Source organism: Sabethes cyaneus, chromosome 1, assembly GCF_943734655.1.
Source record: "Sabethes cyaneus chromosome 1, idSabCyanKW18_F2, whole genome shotgun sequence".
Lineage (NCBI taxonomy): Eukaryota > Metazoa > Arthropoda > Insecta > Diptera > Culicidae > Sabethes > Sabethes cyaneus.
The window spans coordinates 169,376,634-169,402,108 of record NC_071353.1 but is presented as its reverse complement, the minus strand read 5'-3'; the positions used below and the strand labels follow the sequence as shown (position 1 = coordinate 169,402,108).

Genomic DNA, 25,475 nt, shown 5'->3' with positions numbered 1-25,475 from the left:
CGTTTTCGATGACGAAGGTCTGCAACTGGCAATGTACCGCAATCAAGACTCCGCCTCCCGTAGCTTTGCGGCTGTTAAGCACACTTCGATCACAGCGAAAGACTTCGCAGTTCGGCCCAAATATCTGCCGAGAGCACGTACGGTTGTCAAGCCAGGTCACAATAGATTAAAGAACTGGTCGTAGTGGTCTAATGTTCCCAACAAAGAAAAAAAGAAGATTCAACGACGCATTTAAGCTGGATATCGGGAATACTTTTCTTTCCGCAAGATGTTTCATCAGAAGTGATGAAACAAAAGTGTTGATAGTGTCTCCAGGGCGAGACAAGACGCTGTTCAAAACGTTTATCAGACCGGTAGTGCTCTACGGACTTGAGATTGTAGCTTGGACATGCATACCCTTTTGCCGTATTTGAACGAAAAGTGTTGCAGACTACAGGTACAACCGAAAACTGGCACTAGTTTGGAGAGATGTCTATAGTCACCTGGCGAAGGTAAGTAGACTTCAGTGGGCCAGTCACGTCGCAAGAAAAATGGAGATAAGTTCTTGATACAACAAGAGCTAGAGGAGGAGGACAGAAGAAAACCCGTCACTTGAGTATCCGAAGTCTTGTCAGTAACGGAAATGAATGATGATTAGACGGAATTTAACTACAGCATTTCATAAACAACTAATTATATGAATACGGATAAATATCAGATGTCTATGCAAGAAAAAGCTAACCGGAATTCATTACTAAAATATAAATTGCTGACGAATTTATAAACGGTTCGTTAAATTCAGCAAGCACTGTAACGATCTTTTTCTTTTACGCTACCGTCAGAGTGGCATCTATCAACGTGCACCACTCGGTGCACAAACGATCAAACGAATCAAACGTCAACGCTTTGTGTGGAGATGAGAAATCATGAAAACAGAAGAGATTGCTGCTAATTCCTCTTCTTACAGTTCAGAGTTACAACACACGAAAAAGAGGTACAGTGATGATGTGAGCGTTTGTGATTCCGCTTCGATGCTTTTACTATACCACCTAATTTATGTTGATTTGCAATTTGCTTTCTGGAAGAGTGTTGTAGCTAGTGGATGACAAAAAACTTTTTTTTGTTGGTGAGGAAACAGCTGTTTCTCGATCCTGTTTGTCAAGCAAGGATTCCTGCTCCTGTTTAGTGTAGTAGAAAAATAAAACAAGAAAAATGCAACCTTCTCCTACACCCTCCAATGGTGTTCGGGGATCGATCGTCAACACCGAAACCGATGGTTCCCGATTGAGCATCATTGCGAAGCAACCGTTGGACTTCCTAACTCGCACCGACGAGGGAAATTTCACGGTAACCAATTCCGACCTCATCTGGAGTGGAATGTCAATCCTGAGCCGTATTATCAGCATAGCCCTGAACATCAATCTCGCCTACGATTACTATCGGAAGGGAAAAATGGATTATTTCATCTGGACCACTTGTGGCATTCTGATTCCCGGTGTAGTAACCGTGACGCTGACAACTTATATGTGAGTATTTGGTGATTTTGAACTGTTTCGTGAAAATAACATAACATTCCACTTCGAATAGGTATATTCAGGACATGAAAGAGCATAAGCGAACGGAGCGGAGATGTTGTGAAATGCTGTTTTTCGTCATCATAGTGCCGTTCTTGTTTCGCTACTGTCAATCACTGGCTTACGCAATACAAAGCAGGAATGCGAAAAAACGGAACGATCGTGAAAACCAGAAAAAGTATTACGAATTTATGATTCAGGAAGACAGTGACGTAGCATTGGTAAGAATATTCGAATGCCTGCTGGAGGCAGCTCCGCAGAAGATCCTACAGCTGACGATCGTCCTGTCCGGTGAAGACCGTATGACCTATCCGCAGTTGCTTGCCATTCTGGGCTCGATCATCGGGATTGCCTGGTGTATGGCATCGTATTATCGCTGCATTCGATTCTCCCAACCGGACAAGCGGCACATCTCGTGGCTGGGCACCATCTCGCAAATACTCTGGCATTTTTCGGTGACGATTTCACGCGTGCTGGCCATTGCCATTGTCGCCAGCGTGTTTCCAACGTATATGCTGATCGCCTGCTCGGTACACTCGTTCGCCATGACACTGTGGATATTGTTTTTCGATCGGTCACCGTTTTGCAGTAGCACCATGTTGCACAGCTTTCTGTTTTCGTTGGTTCTTGGAATGGTGTTCATCTTTACCTACATTTTGCCGAGAGTTGGACGAACGTTCTATCGGTACTTTTTCTACTACAGTCTCTGTGGAGTGGAAAACATCGTCTGCGTCGTCGTGTATTTCTACTACGTTAATAATCCGACCATCAAAAATACTTACTACCTCCCACTACTGGCCTTGGCATCGATTGTACCGTTCCTGTTTGGAATTTTCTGCATGATTTGCTACTATACACACTTCCATCCAAATAAACTGTCCCGAAAGCAACCGATCGGACCTGCTAGCGATGCAAGCGAGAGCAGTGCATCGTCGGCGAACGGGGATCAGACGCAGAGTTGTGCGGCACCGACTGCCAACCGATACCACCAATGACGGACCGTTTCGTTAAAAAGTGTCCCCACATAATAAGTGATTGCTTTTGGTATTAATAGGTTAATGTAGTTTGTAAGTGTACAGTGTTCCAGCCGAAAAGTTATTCCAAACTTCACCAGTTTTTGTGTGTGTTGCGTGTCTGTGATTGTACTGTTTTTGTTTTCAATTGACAATTTTTTGTTGACGCTACGAGAAATGCAGACTGAACCCGCATCAGATGACAAGATATGTAGAAAATATTTCTATTTTGAATACTCGTTTACATTTTGCAATATAGCGATGTATACATATCGATAAAACTAGCGAGATTCAAAGGTGCTAGATATTCCGTTGATCCGAACTGATTCCACTTAGATAGATTTAAAAGATTACCATAGAAATTGAGTAAAGTAGGAAACTTCTTACTTTTAAAGCAGCATAGAGCCGAGATGACTCTTGCCATATCAAGAATTGCTCTCCACTGAATTCGGTCGCGGGTTACTCGTCGCCAATTTCTTGAGCGTTTCGACACACGCAAATCGGCTTCAACTTCGTCGAGCCATCCAGCACGTTGGGGCCCTGGTGCCGTGCCGGGGGCGTCCTTGAAGAGAACGGATTTCACTGTACAGTCATCCGGCATCCTTGCGACGTGGCCGGCCTAACTTTCGCCAAGTATGTGATAGGCATTACAATAGCTCTGATGAGCGTTTTGTAGTACTCCTTGCTCGAAGCGTGTCTTGCGGAGGGAAAAGGATGCTTGAATCTAGCTTGAATGCGTCGTTGAATCTCCTTACTCGTATTATTATCGGCGGTGATCAGAGATCTCAAATATATGCACTCATCAACCACTTCCAGTTTATCGCAGTCGATAGTCACTGTCCATCGGAGGCTACCATATATTTGGTTTTCGACGTATTCATTATAATCTAATCCGTCTAGCCTCCGTTTTCAAACTGGCGTAGATGGCCTCCGCCGTCCCCACGTTACTAGTAATGATACCAGATACCAGAATTCGACTTTTCACGAAAATCTCCAGCCCAATTCACGTTTACGAACATCTCCAATCTACCGATCGATGTGCCTAGCTTGTGATCACTGGTGGAATTCAGGTAGTGGATAATTCTCTTGGCTTCAGTCCAGTCCTGGACATTAATCACAATGTCTGGCCGTATCTGCACCGCTGTGTACCCTCCGATCAAACTCATTCTGATTCATTCTGCTGTTGTAGGTAGCGGTAGGCTGACAAGATCTCGACGAAAGTTTTCGACGGATTTCCTTCATCCAAGCCGCAGCGTTGCGCCCATTTCCAAATGTCCGTGGCTTGGTTGATGCTCTCTTACGATCCCCCAGGAGACCAAGGACAGCAGGGCTCGGAAGGTTATCTGCTTTGCCACTGGTGTAAAGACATCTTTGTAATCGGTACCGCCATCAAGGCCTTGCAGGACTCAGCATTCGAACCAGCTTCGTCCAGTTGTCCAGTCGATTTGTCAGTGATTGTTTCTGTTTGCGAAAAATCCTCGGAATTCGAGGACGGCTCGGCAGGTTTTTCACCAATAGGCAAGGATGATTCCTCCGGTCTTGTATCCGCAAGGTCGTTGAGCAAATCCAAACTTACGAAAGTCCAAACTTGCAGTTGTTAACTGCTCGTGGCTAGAGGTTGCACGTCGACTTGGGAAGACTCGTTGAGGAAAGTCACATCTCTGCTCTGGAAGACACTCTTTTTCACCGGATGGTACAAACTAACCACGACCTCAGCGTTGGAGTTTGTTGCCAAGAAGTGGATTAGAATCCGACGTCCGCGAACGGCACTAATACCGGCTTCTGGCCGTTCTCCATTGGTCCGTATATATCCGTGTGGGCAAGCTCCTAGATGCCACTAGCATGATGGTTGCTGATCACGGAAATGGTAGGCGAGTTGTACATCTTCGATTCCTTGAACTGCATCACAGTGACTAGTCCATTCTTTAGTAGCTTCAGACTATGGATGTTGATGTGACCCATTCTCCTATGCCAGACGTTCAAATCTGCTGACGTAGATTCAGGGGACTCCCTGCTCGACAGACTCTTAGAACCGGAACAAATCGTGGATCTCAGTTGCAATCAGCTCGCAATTCAGATCGATACTTCACGTCTTTGTTGCCGAGCCACACCTCTTGACCGCGGCGGACGATTCGACTAACCGACATAAAACTGTCCATGGATTTATATGCTACGGCCGCAAGCAGTAGAGAGTCGACCCATTCCTCGAGAATGTGGAAGTCAACACTCCCGAATGCTAAGGACAGCTCCGCAAGAAAAGAAGGGGCCGTAAATACAGAGCTCCCACGCACCATTTGTTCGTTGATATTAATGCCGCATATGATACCTTCGACCGGAAAGAGCTATAGAAAATTATGGAGAACAGCTTCCACAGGAAGCTCATCAAACTGATTAAATCTATGATGGATGATATACTTACTTTACTATAGTGGCAACGGTCCGTTACCGATCCTGCGCCGAACGAATTATGGTCCTCCAGTACCGTCGGTCCTGGGCGGGTATGAAATGGGGAAGCAAATAAGGAGCGTCCCTTGCCATCCCAAGCCCCTACCGAGCGCCTCCACGTGGCCAACCGCGGTTTTGGGCAGACGGCAGAGCCATACGGCCTTGCTAACAGGTAAGCCTAATATAAGTTATTTGAATTATTTTTTTCGTTTTAGCTTATAAAGCACCTCCTGCTATATAGTAAAAACTTTGGCCAAAACAAGTAATAATACTGCACATGGATACCAGAATGAGAAAATTGAATTAATTATTAGAAACCCACCGGGTGCGGTATCTGCCTCGGATTCTACGGCCTCTTCCTGATTCTCTACTGAAAATAGTTTTGGCTACTCTTTCACCGGGCATTCCGGCCACCTGTCCAGCCCGCCGCAGCCTGCCACATTGCACTACCTTCACTATATCAGCATATTTGTATACTTGGTACAGCTCGTGATTCATGCGTCTACGCCACATTTCATTTTCCATTTTGCCACCAAGTATAGATCGAAGAATTTTACGCTCAAAAACCCCAAGCACTCGTCGATCAGCTTCTGTAGAGCGCCGGTTTTGTGCGAATTTGCAAACTACGAGACTTCAGCTGGCTACGTAATCCGTAGAAAGCCCGATTCGCGGCTGCAACTCGTCGTTTCACTTCGCGGCTTACATCGTTGTCACATGTCACGAGTGTACCAAGGTATATAAATTCCACTACATCATATCGTTCCCCATCTAACTCTATCTCGGCACCAACACCACTTGAGCTCTCACGTTTCCTATCAGCAACCATGTACTTCGTTTTGGCGGTGTTATTGGTAAGTCCCAATCTCGCTGCTTCCCTTTTAAAGGGCCTGAAGGCCTCTTCCACTGCTCTACAATTGATTCCGATGATATCGACGTCATCCGCAAAACCAAGAACCAAGTCTCAGTCTGTAGAACAGGATACGGGAAAGCACCTTGTAGGCAGAATTGAGCAATGTAATTCCTCGATAGTTTTTACATTCCAGTCGATGTCCCTTTTTGAAAATTGGGCAAATGAGGCCATCCAACCACTCCGGCATTTGTTCTTCCTCCCAGATCCTGACAATGATCCGCTGGATTGCTTCGTATAACCGCTCGCTCCCCGCTTTTAGAAGTTCAGCCGGCATACCGTCCTTCTCAGCAGCCTTACCGTTTTTCAGCTCACTGATTGCCTTTTTAACCTCCTCTTGTGTTGGTGGCTCCACAGCTTGACCATCGCTTACTCCGCATTTACCTCTCCATTCAACAGTGTCTGAAAGTGCTCCTTCCACCAGGCTGCTACCGCCGTTTTGTCGGTAAGCAGGTTGCCAGCACTATCATTGCACATCATAGGCATGGCAAAATTCCGCATCTCACCGTTTTATAGAAGCTCCGTGTGTCGTTGCTGGCGTATCGCTCCTCTGCGCCGGCGAGCTCGTGCTCCTTGTACTTGCGTTTCATTAGACGATGGATTCTTACGATGGATAATATACAGTGCTCTATTTAGATTTCGGGTGGATAGTCAAGCTCATTCGAATCACACAGAGAATTTCGTCAAAGTCTCTTATGCCCGCTGCTCAACATACCGCTACAAGGTGTTATGAATCGAGCGTCTGCTTTGCAGATGACATGAATTTTACCGGCAGAATATCTGTGGCGAAGCGATGCCTAAGCAGTACACGAGAACAAAGTACATGCTGGCTAGTGGAACCGAGGCCGACCGATTCCGCTCGAGCAGTAGTATAATGATCGACGGTGAAGAGTTTGATGTACTTGACGAATTGGTCTACCTTGGCCCACTAGTAATGGTGGACAATGACCCTAGCCGTGAGATTCGGAGGCGTAATTGCGATCGAGCAGACTAAGCCCCGTACAAAATGTACCCTGTGTCCTGTACAAGACGCTCATTAGACCGGTTACTCTCTACGGGCATGAAACATGGGCAATGCTCGAGGAGGACCTACGAGTGCTTTGAGATTACGATAGACGAGTGCTAAGAACGATCTCCTGCAGCGTAAAGGAGAACGGAGTATGGAACCGAAGAATAAACTATGAACGCGCACAGCTCTATGGCGTAGCCAGTACATATTCAGAAGGTGGCTAAAGCTGGACGAATACGAAAGGCCGGGCATGTTGCAAGATTGCCGGACAACTACCCTGAAAATACGGCGTCTGCCTCAAATCCGGTAGGAACAAGACGACCAGGAGCGCAATGAGCAGGAAATTTAGACCAGGCGAAGCGAGATCTAACGGATAGTACTCGATGTCCGAGGAATTAGAAAGCGGGAGCCCACAACCGAGTAAATTGGAGGAACCTTGTTCAACAGCTTTTGCCTTAGGACGGCAAATCACCTAAGTGAGCAAGTATATAAAAATAGGAAGTAAAACCAACTACCTACTCCGAAGTTTCTGCAACCAAAAGTGTGCTACTTGGGCTGAACGCCTACTATTTCTAACAGCTTTAATAAAATCGTGAGCGTGACTAACTGAAGCGCAAAACGATAGCACAAAAAGGTCAAAAATACCCTCTTATACCTTATTGCGATACAAACTTGTTAGAACGGTGGTGCATCGCACCAAAGCATAAAACTATTTTTGCCTGCCGATGCAACCAGTCGCGAGCAGAAAGTGATCGAGATAGGAGGAGGATGCAAACAGAGCGCGGTTTCGTTCGGTGGTTCGCTAATCTTATCGTTTACGGAAATCGGGAAGTATAGGAAACACATTCGAACTGTGATTGATAACTATCATTTGTTGGCAAACAACAGCAAATGGTTTTCATCACATTTGTTTTCATTCACCACGAATATCGTTGCGTTGCGCTAAGAGAATCAACCAACTATAATGTGTGCGTGTTGTGTATGTGTGTGACGTTATGCGGATTAGCATAGGAATTGTCAAACTGACTTAACTTTCTGTACGGTACGCGTTGGTGAATGGTAGGATAATGTTCAATCTAATTATAAATCAGTTTAGTGAAACAACCTACTATCAGTAGGTAGGTAGGTACTTGTTCCGATACAAACATCACCTTGGCTTAGCCCCATTCTCTTTACGCGGCTCGTGCAAAAAAAACGACAATATTTACCAAAGCTTCTGATAAACATTACAAAGACCTCGTAAATTGTGACCGTCATCAACCGAAAGATAAGCTTCTCCTCCGGGATGAGATTGAGATGAAGAAGTTTGAATAGTGCGCCGCAAAAGTTAATATGAAAGTGTTTGCTTGTTGGCTTTAATTCACCTGCAGCTGCGAATTAAACTCAGTGCAATAATGTCGTGCATTGGTCGGAGCCTCTCGAACTGAATACTGCTGCACCGTTTCGGCGAGCTACTGGTGGGACATAAGGAATATTTAATCAGCAAACTACGCTGGACGACGAACGTGCCCAGTAGATAAAAAATAGTCGGCAGTATCGAATTTATGGTGAGTTAAAAGATAAATATGCGTAGTGTGATTGTTTGTTCACTTGACAATTGAGGTTGAAATAGTTTTCCATCGAATTCCTGAAAATACTTGTAATAAAAGTAACTGTGACAGTGGTCAGTTATGAAAAAAAAGATGAGTACCTACCCCTGAATGATTCGACATATTTTTTCAGAAAGTATTTCTTTGAAGAGTTAAAATAACAAAAACTAATCAAAAACAGCTAATTTAAAACCAGTAATTCTGAGTAAAACATTTGCTAAGTGTATGAAATCACTGATTGCTACGATTAAAAATTGACCGCTGTCGTTCAATGAGGTATCCATGGATATCCCACACAGATAAAACTTATCTTCGTGGTTCTTTGCATCAGAAAAAAACTAAAAGTAAACGGTAATAATGTTCAATAAAATATGTCCCTTAGTCAAGCATAGCATTGATGTCGACCAGCCGGGGGCAGTCCAACAGGTGCCACCATAGTGGAAGGTAGATAAAAATCGAACAGAACAAAATTAGTCTACTAAATTGTTATGCAAACAAGGGCATGCGTTCTGCCACGGCGACACTTGCGCTTCCCGCGAGCTGTGGCTGTCATGCAAATTGATGTAAATTAATCGCTTTTATGTCCCTTTTCACAGATGTTTATCCAGCTAAATAGGCTTGTGGTCATGCTTTTGGCGACTGTGGGAATCGTCTACGGCAGAATAGTGGCCGATCATCTCGGGTCAAACTCACTGACCACCGAAAGCACCGTCACTAGTATGGCCACAACCGCCGAAGGCGGACATCACAGTAATGATGCATCGGAAGCAAACATTAGCTCCATAAACATTACATTAACACAAATTTCAACATCCACCTCGACTACGTCGACCACACCGGCTCCAACAACGCCGTCAACGTCGACGACTCCTGAGCCAACCACCTCCACAACAACAACCACAACGGAACCATCAACTTCCTCCACAACAACGACGACAACAAGTACGACCACTACAACCACCGTTCCGACAACCACAACCACGCTAATCCCACCGACTAACGAGCTGGGCTGCTACAACGCAGCTCCAGAACTATGCCTCAACCGTGCCGGTGATTGCGAATGCAATCCCGACCCGCTAAACCCTGGTGCCCTGTTTTGCTGCAACGTAACCGACATCAATCGAGCGATCGGCTGTGCTCCGAACGCACCGGACGGCAGCAGTACCTGGAAGTACATTCACCTGCGCAATCTGACCGTACGGGAGCTGGTACTGAACGTTTCGAATCGGTACATCAAAACCCTGAGCTCGCTGTCGATCACCGATGGGAGGATTCAAAAGATTAGCAGCTCGTTTGCGCGCTTTTCGTCGCCCGTCTGTCTGAATGTGTCCAACAATAATATAAGCGAAATCGAACCGCGGGCGTTTCGGGAATTGCGCCACCTAACGACGTTGGATATTTCGCACAACAATCTGTCCACCATTCCGTCGACGATTGGAAACCTGCGGCTGGACATCAGGTATGAGCATTAGAATTCTATCTGAACATAGCTAGATTAGATTTACAGATTCTTCATGTTTGCAGAGGTTTTTTTTATAATGGTAGCATTTCCAATAGACGGAGGGAACGGTAGAAGAAAGCAATCAAACAAAGGTGTTTATAGTATCCAAACAGAATGGGACAAGATATGTCTGTTCGTAATTGAACGAAAAAGAATTGGGACAACACCTTGTATACGGCATTGAGAATGGTGATCGCTCGATAGCCCTCACAGTCCAGCTTGTCGCCCTTTTGTAGATCGGGCAGAGCAGATAACCGTATCTTTCCACTCCTCCGGTAGCTGTGCCGTATCCCAAATTCCAACAATTAGCCGATTCTCCCTTTGTTGCACCATCGGAATCGCTTTCCCCCCGCTCCCATGGTTCTTCGCCTGGGTGTCATTCAGGTGTTCATCGAAGTCATGCTTCCACTTTTCGGTCACCTCACGATCGTCTGACAAAATACTGCCGTTCTGATTCCGCCACATTTCGGTTCGCGGCACAGAGCCTTGGTGGGATCCGTTCAGTTTCTGGTAGAACTTTCGCGTTTCCTGAGAACGATGCAGCCGTTCCAACTCTGCATATTCCTGCTCTTTCAGGTAGCGCTTTTTCTCCCGGAAGATTTGGCTGAGCTACACTTTCTTCTGTTTGTGTCTTTTTATTTATTTATTTATTTATTTACTACCTGACCCGACAAACTTCGTATTACCACAAACTAAACTGTGTTGTACATAAATCGTGAATCTCGGATGACCTTTGTCACAGTCTCGAGTTTTCCAAGTTTCTATGGAGTTCATGGGTGTTTTAATATACAAATTTTCCACACAGTAAAGTAGAAAACAACTCCCCCCATTGCTTTGCCAGATAAAATAAAGCGGATAGCATTTAAATATTCACCATCATTACAAACCATTTCGCCGAATATCATTTTGCGGATTCCACCGCAAAATCCATTGCGGCACCAATTCTCGATTGACCATAACGCGGAATATAGAGTTTCGTAGAATACCATTTTTCGCGAAAAACCTTACGCGGGATGTACCATTTCACTGAAAATCTTTTAGGAGAAAGTACGTTCTCTAGTCATGAGGATATTTGTATTTTATTTGTACAGGAGGCCCCCCACTATTGAAGGAGGAGGGTTCATAATTCCCCTCCTAAAGAGGGGAGGGGTCTCAATTGACCATAGAAAAAAATGCCTACAAAAACACCCACATGCTAAATTTGGTTCCATTTGCTTGATTAGTTCAGGAGTGATGAGGAATTTTGTATTTCATTTGTATGGAAGCCCCCCCTCCTAAAAAGGTTAGGGGTCCTTATTCATCATAGAAAAAATTCATGCCTCCAAAAACACCCACATGCCAAATATGGTTCTATTTGATTAATTAGTTCTCGAGTTATGCAGAGATTTGTGTTTCATTTGTATGGGAGCCCCCCCTCTTAGTGGAGACAGGGGTCTCTAACCATCATAAGAACTTTCCCTGGCCACAAAAACCCCTATATGCAAATTTTCACGCCAATCGGTTCAGTAGTTTTCGATTCTATAAGGAACATACGGACAGACAGACAGACAAAAATCCATTTTTATAGGTATAGATTTATTTATTAATTTTTTTTCCATTCAGCCTAGTGGCTTCAATGAACTTAATTAAGCAGAATTAAAACTAAAAACAGAACATCTTTTTAGTCTATTGTTAAAAATGCGTGCTGGTTCACCGAACTTAAACAATTCTTCGGCCATGCTGAAAGTGCGGATCATGGATGTGATCGGAGGTGATCGGGCGGTGCGATGAAAGTTGTGCTGTAGTAACGCTGTTGACCTCGTAGGTCTCTGCTGTGCTCGAAAATTCAATGACGATAGCAGCCATGGGGCACCGAGTTCTCTATTGAGCAATTTTGCTACAAAAGTTGCTTGTTGAATCTTGTGTCGTGTTTTAAGCGTATCCAAGTTCAACAACCGGCAGCGATCGCCATACGGCGGCAGATTTATGGGGTCGTCCCATGGCAGGTTCCTGAGAGCGAGACGAATAAACCGTTTTTGTACACGTTCTAGCCGTAGAGTCCAAGATAGATGATAGGGATACCAAACCAAGGAAGCATTTTCGAGGATTGGTCGAACTAGTGCACAATACAGCGATTTTAGGCAGTAAGGCTCCGTAAAGTCTCTGAAGAGCTTAGATATAAATCCTAGTTGCCGATTCGCTTTGGCAACTATTGCAGATCGATGCTGATCGAATGACAATTTTTGATCCAAAACCTCGCCTAGATCGCTCACTTGGTCTGCCCTTTGTAGTACAACACCATGGATTCTATAGTCGAATATAACAGGGAAACGATTGCGGTTGTACGTCATGACGACACATTTTGGAATGCCAATCGTAAGTCGATTTCGTCTGCACCAGTTAACGAAGCTATCCACAAGTTCTTGTAGGTGCCTGCAATTATCAGGTGAACGAACTTCAGAAAACATCTTCAAATCAGCCGCATATGCTAATTTGCAACCTGAGTCAAACATGAGTACAATGCCATTGATATAGAGAATAAATAGTAGCGGGCCCAAGTTGCTACCCTGCGGTACAACCAGGCTGCATCAATAGGGACATCGGTAGCAGCAAGTTGAGCCTCGGATGAGGAAAAATTCTAGGTGTTGAATACCGAAGCAAAGTGACGGGCAAACAGCTCACAGGCATCTGCTGAAGAGTGTGCGCTTGAGTCGTCCAGGCACACATTAGATGGGGTATCCCTACACTTATGCTTAGCGTTTACAAAGCTCCAGAAACTGCGGGGGTTATGCTGAAGATTCGTTTGAACACGGAGAACATATAATTTATACAGCATGGCGTTATGTTTCCGGTATGCTTCGCTGCTTCTACGAAAGGCTCGTTTCGTTTTTTTCTTGCGCTTTAACAAGCGGAGTCGCTGTGTGCTCCATGGGGGAGAGACAGGTATATTACACAGTGGAACATTCGATCGAAACCAGTTAGTCAGGATTGCACAAAAATGATTTACCATATTATCAACTTCAAGAAGGGCGAATGATTCCCAGTCAAGATCGGAAATGTACGTGGAAAGTGCCGTAAAATCATTAATCGATCTTGCGATAGTTCAGAGGTCTCGGCCCAAGAATGCGTGACGGTGGATTAACCAGAGCTGGAGCTGATGTCTCCAGTATGAGTGCCGGATGGTGAAGATCCACTGGCAATAGTGGGACAGCAGCATTATGGACGCATACACTAGCAGCTTCCGTGCAGAAAGCCAAGTCTAAAGTTCGACCGAGATGGCGGCGTTGGCCGCCCACGCAGCGTGCTCCTTACCCTTATCCTTCACCCGCCTACATTCATCGTTAAACCAATCGTTCCGTTGCCCGATGGTGCACTCCGCAGTACTGCTAAGGGCTGTTTTGATAATGTATCAACAGTTCTCGAAAGGGACTTCGTACAGCTTGTCTTCTTCCGACGGCGCAGCTTCGAATAAGCGCAAATCTCCGTTGCGCGAGATTTAACCGAGGCTGGCGTCGGTATCGAATGTTGTTCACGACGGAGAGTTTTTAGTGTATCTTAACCATCACTATAGGTAGTGGTCCGAGTCAACGTTAACGTTTCGATAGGATCTGACATCAATGATGTCTGAGAAGTACCAACAGTCGATCAAAACGTGGTCGATGTGTGATTCTGTATGATTTGGTGACCTCCTTGTGCAGGAGTCTATGCTGGAATGCAAGGTCTATCAGTCTTAGGCATATTTTGAGATTGATTGATTGGTCTAACCAATCAGACGTTTCCACAACACGCCCATCACTATGAAAGCTGTACCCAGCTCGTTGCCACAACTCTAGTAGATGGTATGTCTATCTCTGAACGTACGTAGTGTTGCGCTCTTCCAGTATACTTTCTGCAAACGCTACGACGTCGAACTTGCGGCTCTTCAATACATCGGAGAGCACTCGAGTGCTCCCTTGAAAGTTGAGAGATCGGCAGTCCCACGTCCGAGGTTTCCAATCCATATTTTTCGTCGCATATGTCTATTCCGAATGTTCCAGTTCGAATTCTTTTGTTCCTCGTTTATTGCTTAATAGTTTTTCGTGGTGGCAGTTTGCAAGGCCCTCGGCACCCACCCCCAGTTTCGCCGGAGGACCAACGAAACCCGAAAGAGCCCTCCTTCCCTGTCAGCCTCCTTGGCTTGTCAGCATACGACCTTGGCTTCCATTAGGATTGGTTACCCGATCTCCATCAAAGTTGCTCGTATCCCGGCTGGTACCACGAGAAGGTACGGATAGGAGTTGCTGGATAAGAGGCTGCGAACCACTTTATCGTCTATTTCGCGCCTACGTGTGCGCAAGGCATCGACGGTACGCATTATTCAGCCGTTTATCAGCCTAGTTATCACGGTTTGTTTGAGCTTCTCCAGTAACATGAAACACCTCTTAGCTTTCACCAGGGGATAACTTGTCCCGGAAACATGAACCTTACCCACCATGAAAGTAAACAGGATAAAGCCTCAACCATGAACTTGACTCGACAATCCTTTGCAAAATGACCATTCTTCTGCACCTGTGCGATTTGCACGTAAATTTCTTCAGCTTCTGATTGAATCCAGCAAATGCGGCAGGCTTCTCCTTACCCGTATCAACCATCCAATCAGTTTTTTTAGGTCGCCGGCCAGCAAACGTAATCGAACGATATCCAGGATTAACTGCTCTTTGCCGATGTTCTTCAACGCCGTTACCAAGAGGTTATAGGATTCGGGGAAGGTCTTAAACACGCGCGAGACCGTTTCTCCAACTTGAAGCTTCGCGCCAGCAGACTTACTTGATTTGCCGAACGAGTTCGTCGGATGTCCTTACTCGACGTTCCTTCTACCATCTTGAGTCTTGCCAGCTGCTTCCGCACCAAAGTGTGCGAGGAAACTGACTTTTTACGTGGAAGACGTTCTGCAGCACGGAACAGATTGTCTTCGCAGAGTTATTCTCCCGGATGAGGTCCAAAAGGTCATCGTTAATAAAAGAAATTGCCATGTTCGATGCCTTGTCGTCCATTTGCTGGAACTTTTTCAGTTTTTTTGGTCTTACAAAACAGAATTATTCCGTGGGCTGATGAGAGGGATGAAAGAGCTGCAGAAACAGGAACAATGGATGTATTCAATAATACCATATTAAATATAGACAACTGACGATTCGTAGGGTCGTAGTCTTCCATCTTTTTCTCAGCTGAATGATAAGTTCTAAAATAGGTATAGACAACGAATGATTAGTTTCAACTTTTCAACTTACTTTTCCATATACAGTAGGTATCTGTCAAATAAAAGGCCAATATAAGCAACGCCTACTCGGATTGCACCCTTTTCACATTTTAGACTGGTAGAAATTATAAAATTTTTAAATATAATTAATTAATTTTTTCACAAATAAAACGATTTGAGAAAATAACTGATCAATCACCGGGTTTTGTTTCATCTTCCCTTAGAGGCAACAGTGGTATGCTGTGCAAGTCGCTGCTGGAATCGCTAAAGGAGGGCGATAAGTTCATCGATCCGGAGGCTACCTTTTGCCTAACGAATCGAACCTTCAACTGGTTCGACTCGACCGACAGTATTCCGCTGCACCAGCTGGTACTGAGCCAACGCGTTCAGAATGACTGTCCCAAGCGGTGCAACTGTGAGCTCGATCGGTTGAATTTCGACCTTAACAATACGGAACGGAAGACGATCACCGCTCGGGTCGATTGCTCTGGGCTCGGGCTGGTGGACTTCCCGGAAACGCTTCCGCCCGATACGGTCACCTTGAACGTATCCAATAACAATGTAAGTCCAAATACATAATTTAAAACTGTAAAAATGAATTAATCTGTTTCAGATCACTAGTCTAAAGGCACTGATTGGAAAGTCGTACCACTCGCTGGTTCGGCTCTACGCCGACGATAACCAGATCACGTCGCTGAGCGACCTGGAAGGAACGGACTTCATCTCGCGGTTTAGCTTCTTTTCGATCCGTCGCAACCGGTTAAAGACGATTCAGACCTACCAGTTCAAATCCAACCTGGATCTGGGTTCGTACATGTTTCTCGAAGGGAACCCAATGACGTGCGACTGCAACGCGGCCAAGAATCTGAAAAATTGGCTGCTCAGCAAGAAGGCACAGGTGCCGGATCACGACCAGATCTACTGCGAGGGGAACACGCACCTAACCAAGATGGTACAGATACAGGAAAGCAAACTGTGCCAATCGCAGCACGATTGGACGGACTACATCTACTATCTGATAGCGACCGAGATCATACTGCTGATCGCACTCATCTGTAAAGTCTCGTACGACTATTGGGTCTTCAAGACGGCCGGTTATTTACCGTGGCCGGCGAACAAAATGCCAAAATTACCGTGCGATTGTCTGTGCGAGTGAGTCGCACGCCGCCGGCGTAACGGATTTATTAGGATTATGACTGTCTCTCTACCGTTTGTGCTTTATTAAGGCAAGTATCTAGAAATAGGTAAGTTAGTTGTGCCTTTCTCATGTGAAATTGGTTGTGAATGAGAAAAAATGGGTTTTAATGTGCCTTATATGTCTGTGATTGCGTAGAAGGAAACTATTTAAAATGTAGTTTATATAAATTTTATTAACCTAATCGAACAAAATGAGGATTTAAGGAAAATAGGATCGAAAAGAATATCTTCTATTCGTCGTCCTTTTTTCGTCCATTGCGCTGTTGGTGCTTTTTCTTGTGCCCTTTCGTTTTGTCACGGTTCTTAACAACGGCCGCAGATTCGCCGCCGTTTTTCTTCGCTTTCGATCGGGCGATTAGTTTCTTCTTTTTGGCACGTTCCTGCATCTCAAATGCAGGCAGTGTCCTGATGGCCGCCCGTTTCGGTGCCTTCTGTTGCAGCTTTTTCTTCTCCTTCCCCGATCTTTTTCTCAGCTTAAGCATATACTCCGGAACGTTGCCTCCTGCCTGCTTCACCAGCTGGGCAATGCTTCGAAGATTAGTGGTGTCATCCTTGGTGAAATACGTAACCGCCTTTCCGCGTCTTCCGGCACGACCCGTCCGCCCAATTCTATGAACGTAACTAATGGTTGACGGTGGAAAATCAAAGTTCACCACCACATTGACGCCTTTAAAGTCGATACCCCTGCTCATCAGTTCCGTACAGATGAGAATCCAAATCTTCCCTTCCCGAAACGACCGTACCACATTATCCCTTTCCTTCTGGCTCCGATCGGCATGGATAACGTCCACATTCAGCCCATCATAAATCAGCTCCGTAAACAACTGCTGCGCACGATCCTTGCTCTGCACGAAAACCAACACCGGTGGATTCAGTCCCTGGTGTACCATCTCTCGAAACGCCAGCAGTTTACCGCTCTCGTTTCCCACAAACAGCAGTTCCTGCTCGACCGAATCGACCGCGGTGTTAGTCGTACCGATCGAAAACCGAACCCGGTTTAGCATGTTGGAACCGGCCCAATCGGAAACCTCCCGTGTCGAGGTGGCACTGAAGAAGGCAACCACTTTGCAAGGGTTCGTACATGCCTGCATGATGACGTCCAACTGCTCTCGAAAACTATTCTTTGATTCTTCGAAAAGCTTATCCGCTTCATCCACAACAATGTACTGAATATTGCTCAAATCAATCAGCGGTGGATCGTGATTGGCCAGAAAGCAAACCCGGTTTGGTGTTGTTACCAAAATATCATAGTGTTTCTTACTTTCCAACCCATAGTCGGTGCTGGATTCGTCCACCTTAGTGATCACGTGCGTTCGGAGGTTTATGTCCTCACAAAGCCGCAATGCTTCCCGCTGTGTTTGCTTCGCCAGCTCGCGGGTGGGACAAACAATCAGTGCTCGAAATCCACACTTCATCGGTTTTTTCAAATGATGTATAATCGGAATAAGAAAGGCGGCAGTTTTACCGGACCCCGTCGGGGCGCAAACATTCAGTGCATGACCTTCGAGCAGCACTGGAATGGCTTGCATTTGCACCGGTGTTGGAGCTTTGTATCCACATTCGTAAATGTTGCGCAGCAACAGATTCGATACATTGTACCCTTCGGTAGACGTTAGCTGTTGGAAACTTTCAATCGGATCCGGTATGGGTACGGTGCACTTTTTTAGCCTAATCTGATGCGCTTTGCGGAGCCTGTTGATCTGGTACTGCTGGTAGCGTTTCAGTTTCTCCGGAGACATCAACTTTACCCGTTTTTGTTCGGTTTCATCTTCCGATTTTATTTCGTCCTTGATTTCCTCCTCACTCAGTACCAGTGGACTGTGTGGGAAGACTGGAACTTGACTCACCTTCGGCTCGTCGTCGTTATCATCCGAATCGTCCTCTTGTTTGATTTCGAGTTTTATCACCGAGCGTTGCTCGAGATCCTTCGAAGCCGGAAGCTGCATAGTTAAATGGGACAACATTAGAGGAACGTTGACTAGTTAAGTACGGGAGAGGGTACCTACCTTTCTTTTAAGCGAGTTATTTTTCGAAGAGAACTTGACGCCACACGTGAGCTTGCGAAATAAGGCACTCGTATCCATCGTTGATCGGGGTTGAGCCGTTTGAGGAACCGAGACAGCGTTCAACATATTCGACCGATTATTTACTGCAGCATTATGATACACGTGCGGCGATCGGTGAAGAAAACGTTGCTGATTTTATGTTTCGTTTGTTTTGATTACCTATCCGTTGGTATGTGCTGTCAAAAATGATTCGCGCAAAGGACAAAGGCGTAGTTGAAAAAAATGCGTAGCCCCTTTAATTTGCCGCTTGGCATGTAGGCGGCGCGCATGTGCAGTTGAATTTTGTTAACAGATCGGTGAATTTAGTACGGTTTGAATTAGAGATGGTCGGGTAGCGGAAAATTTGCCCGAAACCCGCACCCGTACCCGTACCCGCCGGGATCGGGTCGGGTTCGGGTATTGAAAAAAAATAATTTGCGGGTTCGGGTCGGGTGCGGGTTCTTAATTTTTGTTTTTGAAATCGGGTACGGGTCGGGTCGGGTATCCCTATTGACCACACTTAACACTAAAGATGGTCGGGTACCCGGGCCCGTCCCGTACCCGTCGGGTTGCGGTCGGGTTCGGGTATCAAAAATAATAAACTTGCGGGTTCGGGTCGGGTACGGGTCTTCAATTTTTTTCTTGATCGGGTACGGGTCGGGTTCGGGTATTCAAATCTTCATACCCGACCATCTCTAGTTTGAATGTAATGAAAAAGGTCGCAAAAAAGTGATTTTATCACCTAATTCCTTTTTCCGCTAGCTTTAATATTTACCAACGCATTCTGAAATTGTCTGCTTGAATTTTGATGTGCATAAAAAGTTAACTGAATTAAGTATATGAGTTGTATTCGGTAATTTATTTTACAGAAGCTGATTTATAAAATGATATATTACCGATATGCCACTGAAAACTGTTCTCTTCGGTACTTGTCATTTACAGTCTTACGGCTATTCGGTAAAACAAATTATGCGTTACAGAAAACGGAGAAACTGGTACAGTATCATTTGTCAGAATCAACAATTACTGAATTTCACAATACGTTTTACCGAAATTCTGTTGGCCAACAAACTTGGCCTTGATCGCTATTTTTGAAAGCGCGGTGTTGGCAAGTTCATGCAAGCGCGCCTTACCCTATTAACCTAGCAAGCTAATTGCAGGTAGTTAGCAGCACGAAGGAACCATCACACTTACGGTTTCCAAGCCTGTCGTCGATGAGCGGATAGTGAAGAGAGCTGTCTGACAGAAACATGACAGACACTAAGAGTTGTCGTCAAGGTCTATCGTTTCTTCACTAACTGCAAAGCGAAACTCCAGAAAAAACCGCTCGCCCTCGGACATCTTTCCAGTATCGAATTGTCGCACGCCGAGTCCTACATTGTCCACCAAGCGCAGCACGAAGGGTATCCAAATGAAGTAGCGCTTTTGCAAAGAGCACAGCAGAGTACAGACCGATCGGTAACGCCGCTTCCCAAAACGAGCCCACTCTACCAAAAATCGACATGGTTGGACAACCGCGGAATAATGAGGTTGCATGCCACTTTGCAACCGAAGATGCCAAACAGCCTAAAATACTTCCTCGTGACCACCACGCTACCTCGTTAATCATAGCACACTGCCACGATGAATACCACCACCAGAACTATGAGACCGTGATCAATGAGATCCGGCAGAAATATAGTATACCGAAACTTCGCATAGCCTTCGCAAAGGTACGGAGCAACTACAAACGTTACAAGAACGACCGCGCAATGCCAACTGTACTCATTAGGGCTGAACTACAGACAGCACGCCTAGATACCTTCTCTTACCCATTTTCACATGTTGGAGTTGATTTTTTTGGGCCATACGAAGTTATCCTCAGTCGCCGAACTGAAAAACGATGGGGCATGCTTGCAACCTGCCTCACCATCCGTGCGATACACATTGAGATCGTCCACTCTCTTAACACCGATTCCTGCGTTATGGCATTTCGAAACTTCATTTGCCGAAGAGGCAAACCACTGGTGTTCTATAGCGATCGAGGCACGAATTTTATCGGGGCGAATAAAGAGCTCCAAACAGCAGAACAGTCGTTTCGCCAAGAAGAGCTAATGAAGGAACTTGAAGACTCAGAAACCAGTTGGCGGTTTCTGCCACCGGCTTCCCCCCACATGGGTGGTAGCTGGGAGCGATTGATCGAAGGTGTTAAGAAAAATTTAATGATAATCTTACTAACACGAAAGCCGACCGACGAAGTCCTGCGGAATCTGTTTGCCGAGGTTGAAAACATTATCAACGCCCGGCCTTTGACTCATGTCCCTACTGATGATGCCTCCGCACCCGCTCTGACACCCAACAATTTTCTGCTGGGGTCATCTAACGGAGTAAAACCATTGTGCACGATCGACGGCAGTGGCATAGCCTTGCGTCAGGGCTGGCGATTGTCGCAAGTTCAAGCCAACTGCTTCTGGAAACGTTGGATGAGCGACTACCTACCGGAAATAACACGCCGAACCAAGTGGTTATAGTGGTTATCGTCGACTCGAAACTGTTGGCCTAAAAGCAGAATCCTCTGCACTCATCCTGGAAGAGACGGTCAACCCAGATCAGCGACAGTGAGAACAGCTTCAGGCATCAATGAGCATCCGGTAGCCAAATCGGCCGTGCTATACGTGAGGCGCGAAGCGAAGTAAGCTAGCCAGGTGGCCATCGTACCGTGGGGGAGTGTTGGCAAGTTCATGCCAGCACGTCTTACCCTATTAACCTAGCAAGCTAATTGCCGGCAGTTAGCAGCACGAAGGAACCACCACACTTACGGTTTCCAAGCCTGCCGTCGGTGAGTGGATAGTGAAGAGAGCTGCCTGACAGAAACATGACAGACGATATGTTTATCTAATCTAGCTAAACCTTAATTGCAAGTCATTATATAGCTAAACCTAAACCTTATTCAAGTCTTATCTATATTATCTAAAGTTTATCTAAATTGATACATATCTATTTGAATTCTACAAGTTTATAATTCTATAAATCATACTAAACTTAAGAGTGCTAGTTTATAATTCTAAAAAGTAAACCTACATCATGAAATTACATCTAAAGTTATTAATGTGAATTCTATCGAATAGAAAGTACATCTGCCAGTGGTTAAGCGATTCGATCGTACTACAGCTAACTAACATAACGCTTGGCAAATCAAGGTAAATCAAATTGGAATAAGTGTAGATGTGTAATACATTAATCTTAGACTTAACATAAAGAGTACGGATCGAATACGAAGTAGTACAGCAAACCTTATCGTAGAAGCATACCGGAGGAATCGGTACTAAACGTGAAACTAAACGTAAGTCTGCTTACCGAGATTACTAAATGACTAGACCCATTCTTTGCTACTGTTACAAGTTTATATTATGTACACCTTTTAGGAAAATAATAATCCCCCTACCAGTAAATCCCAAGTCCCGGTCGTTTTATTTGGGGATTATAAGCTTGTAAGCTTGTTTTATTTCAAGTCGCGTTGAATTTGATTAAACAAAAACAAAAAACCATTGCAATGGAAAAAGTACTGGAAGAACTAACAAAACACGATGTACGAATAATTGAAATTTTTTGTAAGTACAGTAGACTCTCGGAAAAGTTAACTCTCTAAAAAGTTAATTGTTCAGAAAAGTTAAGCGAATATTAGCTCTCATGCAACGCTCTAAAAAGTTAATTTTTGGCTTAACTTTTCTGAGAGTTTAAATTTATTGGTTGTCCAAAGTGTTTATTCACACACGTGTGTTTTTCTTTTATCTTTATTTCTCATTTTTCGGTTTATTGCCGCCTTTCCACAGCTTCATACAGAGTATCATCATAGCTGGGATTAAATTAAACTCTTGTCCCGGACAGTTGTAGTAATATTTCAATACGGGCACAAAGTTGCTTCAGGATTTTTGATAACAAACTGGAAAAGCGCAAACTCAGATTGAATTTTAAATACAAAAGAAGGAACAGTAGGGAATATTGTCAAAACGTTGTCGTAGACTACGAAAAATCAAAAGTAAACTAGAATAATTGACTGTTTTAAATTTACTGAAAGGAACTAAGTATCATTTCATAAGGATCTTGCTTCATATTTCTTTACATTACAACTTCCAGATTCCTAAAAATGTGTATCCTGTATCCGAGAATATATTTTTCGCTTTTGTATTTATTATTTTCGATTACTCTTAGGACTACTCAGAAAAGTTAATATTTCGGAAAAGTTAATCGACCCATTCCCCAATCGATTAACTTTTCCGAGAGTCCACTGTATATTATACATAATTTCATTTTCAGGCGTCTAACTACGCTGTTAGGGTAGATGCTCCAGTAATGGAGGGATTATGTCGGGGGATAGTGTGTAAAGACAATTTGAACGATCAATTTATCAGTTTCCAATTGAACTACATGATAATATGGTGCACTATAGTGTTGGCTTTAAATACATACCAAAATTATACCATTCTGCTGGTTAATATATCTAAAATATTGTTTTTCCTGACATTAGTATGTGCTCCTAAAGTAGTGGTAATGTTCCTATAATAGTGGAAAATTTGCCTATAATAGTGGAATGTTGTTTACCGCCTTAGCAACGCTTGCAATGAGCATAGCAGCAGATCGATAACAACGTAGGCTTGTTAAAATGCTATCGATTGTTACGAATTTCTTAAGCAATTGCACTCTATTGGACTGCTGAAAAGGAATTTGTAATTTTTGCACCAACATCTTGAATTTTAACTGTGTATCTTAGATAAAACTGTTCACAAATATATATTTAACAATAGAAAACGGAAATTATCTCGAAATCCGCCAAAATGATGTTATATTTCGAATTTCCACCACTACTGGTACTACCACAACTACTGGAGCATCTACCCTAGTTGCTTTTTCTGCCGGGTTAAAGTGTTAGCTTATATTTCCGGTTATCATCGATATATAAAACAACACATCAGAAATGAAGACTTACGGTTGACGATATTCGAAAAATTGAAATATACTAAAGTTTGCCGAATGGCATCAGATGTTGGGTTACCTCAAACGAAAATATCAGAATTCAGAATTGTTTCGCAGGTAGCTGAATACCTCGAACAGCAAACAGTAAAATTCTTGAAATCTCAAGATTTGTCAATTTCTTCAAATCAACTGATCGAATTATGAAGTTGTTTGCGAACTTTCTGGGTTATTTAATGACGTGAGCACTTTCTCGAAGCAAACTAAATTCCTTAATAAAATCGCAGGACCAATTCCAGCGCCACAGCCCACAGGAGTTTTTACTTAGTCGTCAAACAAAACAAAACAAAATAATTATTTCAAACTACACCCAAATTGTATCAGAATTAGTTTATATCAAGACGATGTGGAGTTGGGGAATGCTCTAAGCTCGCGCGCTGGTATAGATGAAATTTCAAATTTTTTTTAGAGATACAAAATTTTCCCGATAAATGGAATTCATCTCCTCGAACAGTATTTCCATTATTATTTTGTTCAACCATAGATGTAAAAAATAATGGATGTCAAAAGATTCTCACACCTTTGGTTAATGACTTGAAACTTTTGGAGAAAGGAATTACGCTCTATTTTGGATCAGAACGAATTGTAGTGAGAGAGAGAGAGAGAGGTATTAACAACGTTCTGCGGGGACACCCTGGCTACCCACGACGTTTTCGATTTGCTTGAGCCCGGTGCAAATTTTTTCTGTTGTATTTGTCTCAAATAACACGAGAGCAATTTCGTACAAATCCATTGCGTACTAAAAGCTGGTATGAAAAACAACTGTCTGCCGTACAACAAGGATCCGTGACACCGAAAGATTGCGGCCTCAAAACATCTAGATGTATTTTTAATGAATTGCAACACTACCGTGTACCCCCGCTGGAATGACCTTTCTTAGTCTGAACATTTTTAATCTGCACCCCGTTGACCGGGCAAATGGAAAAAAAGCTTATTTCTCTTCAGCACTCAAAATATACCATAGGCGTTTTTGACAAGCTGTCACCTGCTTGGAGGCGCTACACAAAAAAGTGATGAAAAGTAAAATTGCTGTCAAACTCCATACATTTTAGAAAAAAGCTGAAACAAAATTCAGTTTTTGATGAACGTTTTCAATTGTCAGGATGTTAGATAGCGTAATATTGGAAGAAATTTGTTTATCTACGCTAAGGTAAGTGAAAGTATTCGAATTAATTAACTTCATGGCAGAACAATGTTAATGTTTAGTGGTTTAACTTTAGTTTATGCATATTGTGTTTGCCTAACAAATAGTAAACAAACCACGAGTGGATGTCAAATGGATGAATTGCGTTCATTCGTGACGTCACCTTGCAAAACCTTATAATCTAATGTCGAATTTGTTTAGTCAATCCGGGTTGAAACTGGATGAATTTTATCTGTCAGATAGGAGCAAATGAACACAAAAAGTTCATCCAGTTCCAATTCCGATTGAATAAGGTTTTGCAAGGTGACGTCACGAATGAACCGAAATGAACGCAATTCACCCATTTGACATCCACTCGTGGTTTGTTTACTATTTGTTAGGCGAACGCGATATGCATAAATTGGAATTAAACGTTTTGAAAGCGTATTATCCAGCAGTGCCACCCTCCAAACTACTCGGAATGGCAGGTTATGTCCTTTTCTAACTTGCCGCTAAGGCCTTAAGCAATATTCAGTTTCAACCATGTTAAGCCATGTTCCAAGTCCATGTAAACAAACCACTGATAGACGTCAAAGAAGTGAGGTTATGCTCGCCCGTGCAAGACCTTATAAACAAATTCAACATAAGCTAATATGCATCTCACGTTTATCATCATCGCAGCAACCAGCGCCGCGCTCGGCGGTTTTGACTCGTATTCGACAATATACTTAGGCTGTGAACCATTTCGCGAAATTTTTAACTTTTTGGTTAAAATTTGACAGTTCGATGGTTTTCCGAAAATAACCCTGCTCGGGAGCATGGTTAGTTTTAACCAAGTTCTGAGAGCCAATGAGATATGCACAGGTGA

The 25,475-nt window shown here is 44.0% G+C and overlaps 3 protein-coding genes across 5 annotated transcripts; 2 read left to right on the top strand and 1 right to left on the bottom strand.

Moving 5' to 3' along the window:
• Nucleotides 1-991: 991 nt before the first annotated feature.
• LOC128743764 (XK-related protein 6) lies at nt 992-2,846 on the top strand. The gene is made up of 2 exons (XM_053840429.1): nt 992-1,505; nt 1,567-2,846. The coding sequence occupies exons 1-2, from the start codon at nt 1,192-1,194 to the stop codon at nt 2,546-2,548; spliced, it is 1,296 nt and encodes a 431-aa protein (XP_053696404.1). The 5' UTR covers nt 992-1,191; the 3' UTR covers nt 2,549-2,846.
• A 4,856-nt stretch (nt 2,847-7,702) lies between these two features.
• On the top strand, nt 7,703-16,603 carry LOC128733094 (protein halfway). 3 transcript variants are annotated; one of them, XM_053826701.1, is made up of 5 exons: nt 7,703-8,049; nt 8,141-8,474; nt 9,113-9,975; nt 15,457-15,793; nt 15,846-16,603. In XM_053826701.1, the coding sequence occupies exons 2-5, from the start codon at nt 8,472-8,474 to the stop codon at nt 16,386-16,388; spliced, it is 1,746 nt and encodes a 581-aa protein (XP_053682676.1). In that variant the 5' UTR covers nt 7,703-8,049; nt 8,141-8,471; the 3' UTR covers nt 16,389-16,603. The 3 variants fall into 3 exon arrangements, with proteins under 3 accessions (XP_053682676.1, XP_053682675.1, XP_053682677.1); XM_053826700.1 differs by having other exon boundaries at nt 7,703-8,474; XM_053826702.1 differs by lacking the exons at nt 7,703-8,049; nt 8,141-8,474 and adding an exon at nt 8,831-8,867.
• Nucleotides 16,604-16,611: 8 nt separating this feature from the next.
• Nucleotides 16,612-18,595, bottom strand: LOC128733093 (probable ATP-dependent RNA helicase DDX52). Its single transcript, XM_053826699.1, has 2 exons — nt 18,436-18,595; nt 16,612-18,369 (listed from the first exon to the last, which is right to left on the bottom strand). Exons 1-2 carry the CDS (start codon nt 18,559-18,561, stop codon nt 16,660-16,662), a joined length of 1,836 nt encoding a protein of 611 aa, XP_053682674.1. The 5' UTR covers nt 18,562-18,595; the 3' UTR covers nt 16,612-16,659.
• Nucleotides 18,596-25,475: the final 6,880 nt, after the last annotated feature.

Bases quoted from the DNA above. Each gene is read 5' to 3' on its own strand.
- LOC128743764 (XM_053840429.1), top strand. From the start codon at position 1,192: ATGCAACCTTCTCCTACACCCTCCAATGGTGTTCGGGGATCGATCGTC. The intron at 1,506-1,566 runs GTGAGTATTTGG...CACTTCGAATAG, and splicing joins GTGACGCTGACAACTTATAT to GTATATTCAGGACATGAAAG.
- LOC128733094 (XM_053826701.1), top strand. The intron at 9,976-15,456 runs GTATGAGCATTA...ATCTTCCCTTAG, and splicing joins AACCTGCGGCTGGACATCAG to AGGCAACAGTGGTATGCTGT. The intron at 15,794-15,845 runs GTAAGTCCAAAT...AATCTGTTTCAG, and splicing joins TGAACGTATCCAATAACAAT to ATCACTAGTCTAAAGGCACT.
- LOC128733093 (XM_053826699.1), bottom strand. From the start codon at position 18,561: ATGTTGAACGCTGTCTCGGTTCCTCAAACGGCTCAACCCCGATCAACG. The intron at 18,370-18,435 runs GTAGGTACCCTC...TTAACTATGCAG, and splicing joins ATAACTCGCTTAAAAGAAAG to CTTCCGGCTTCGAAGGATCT.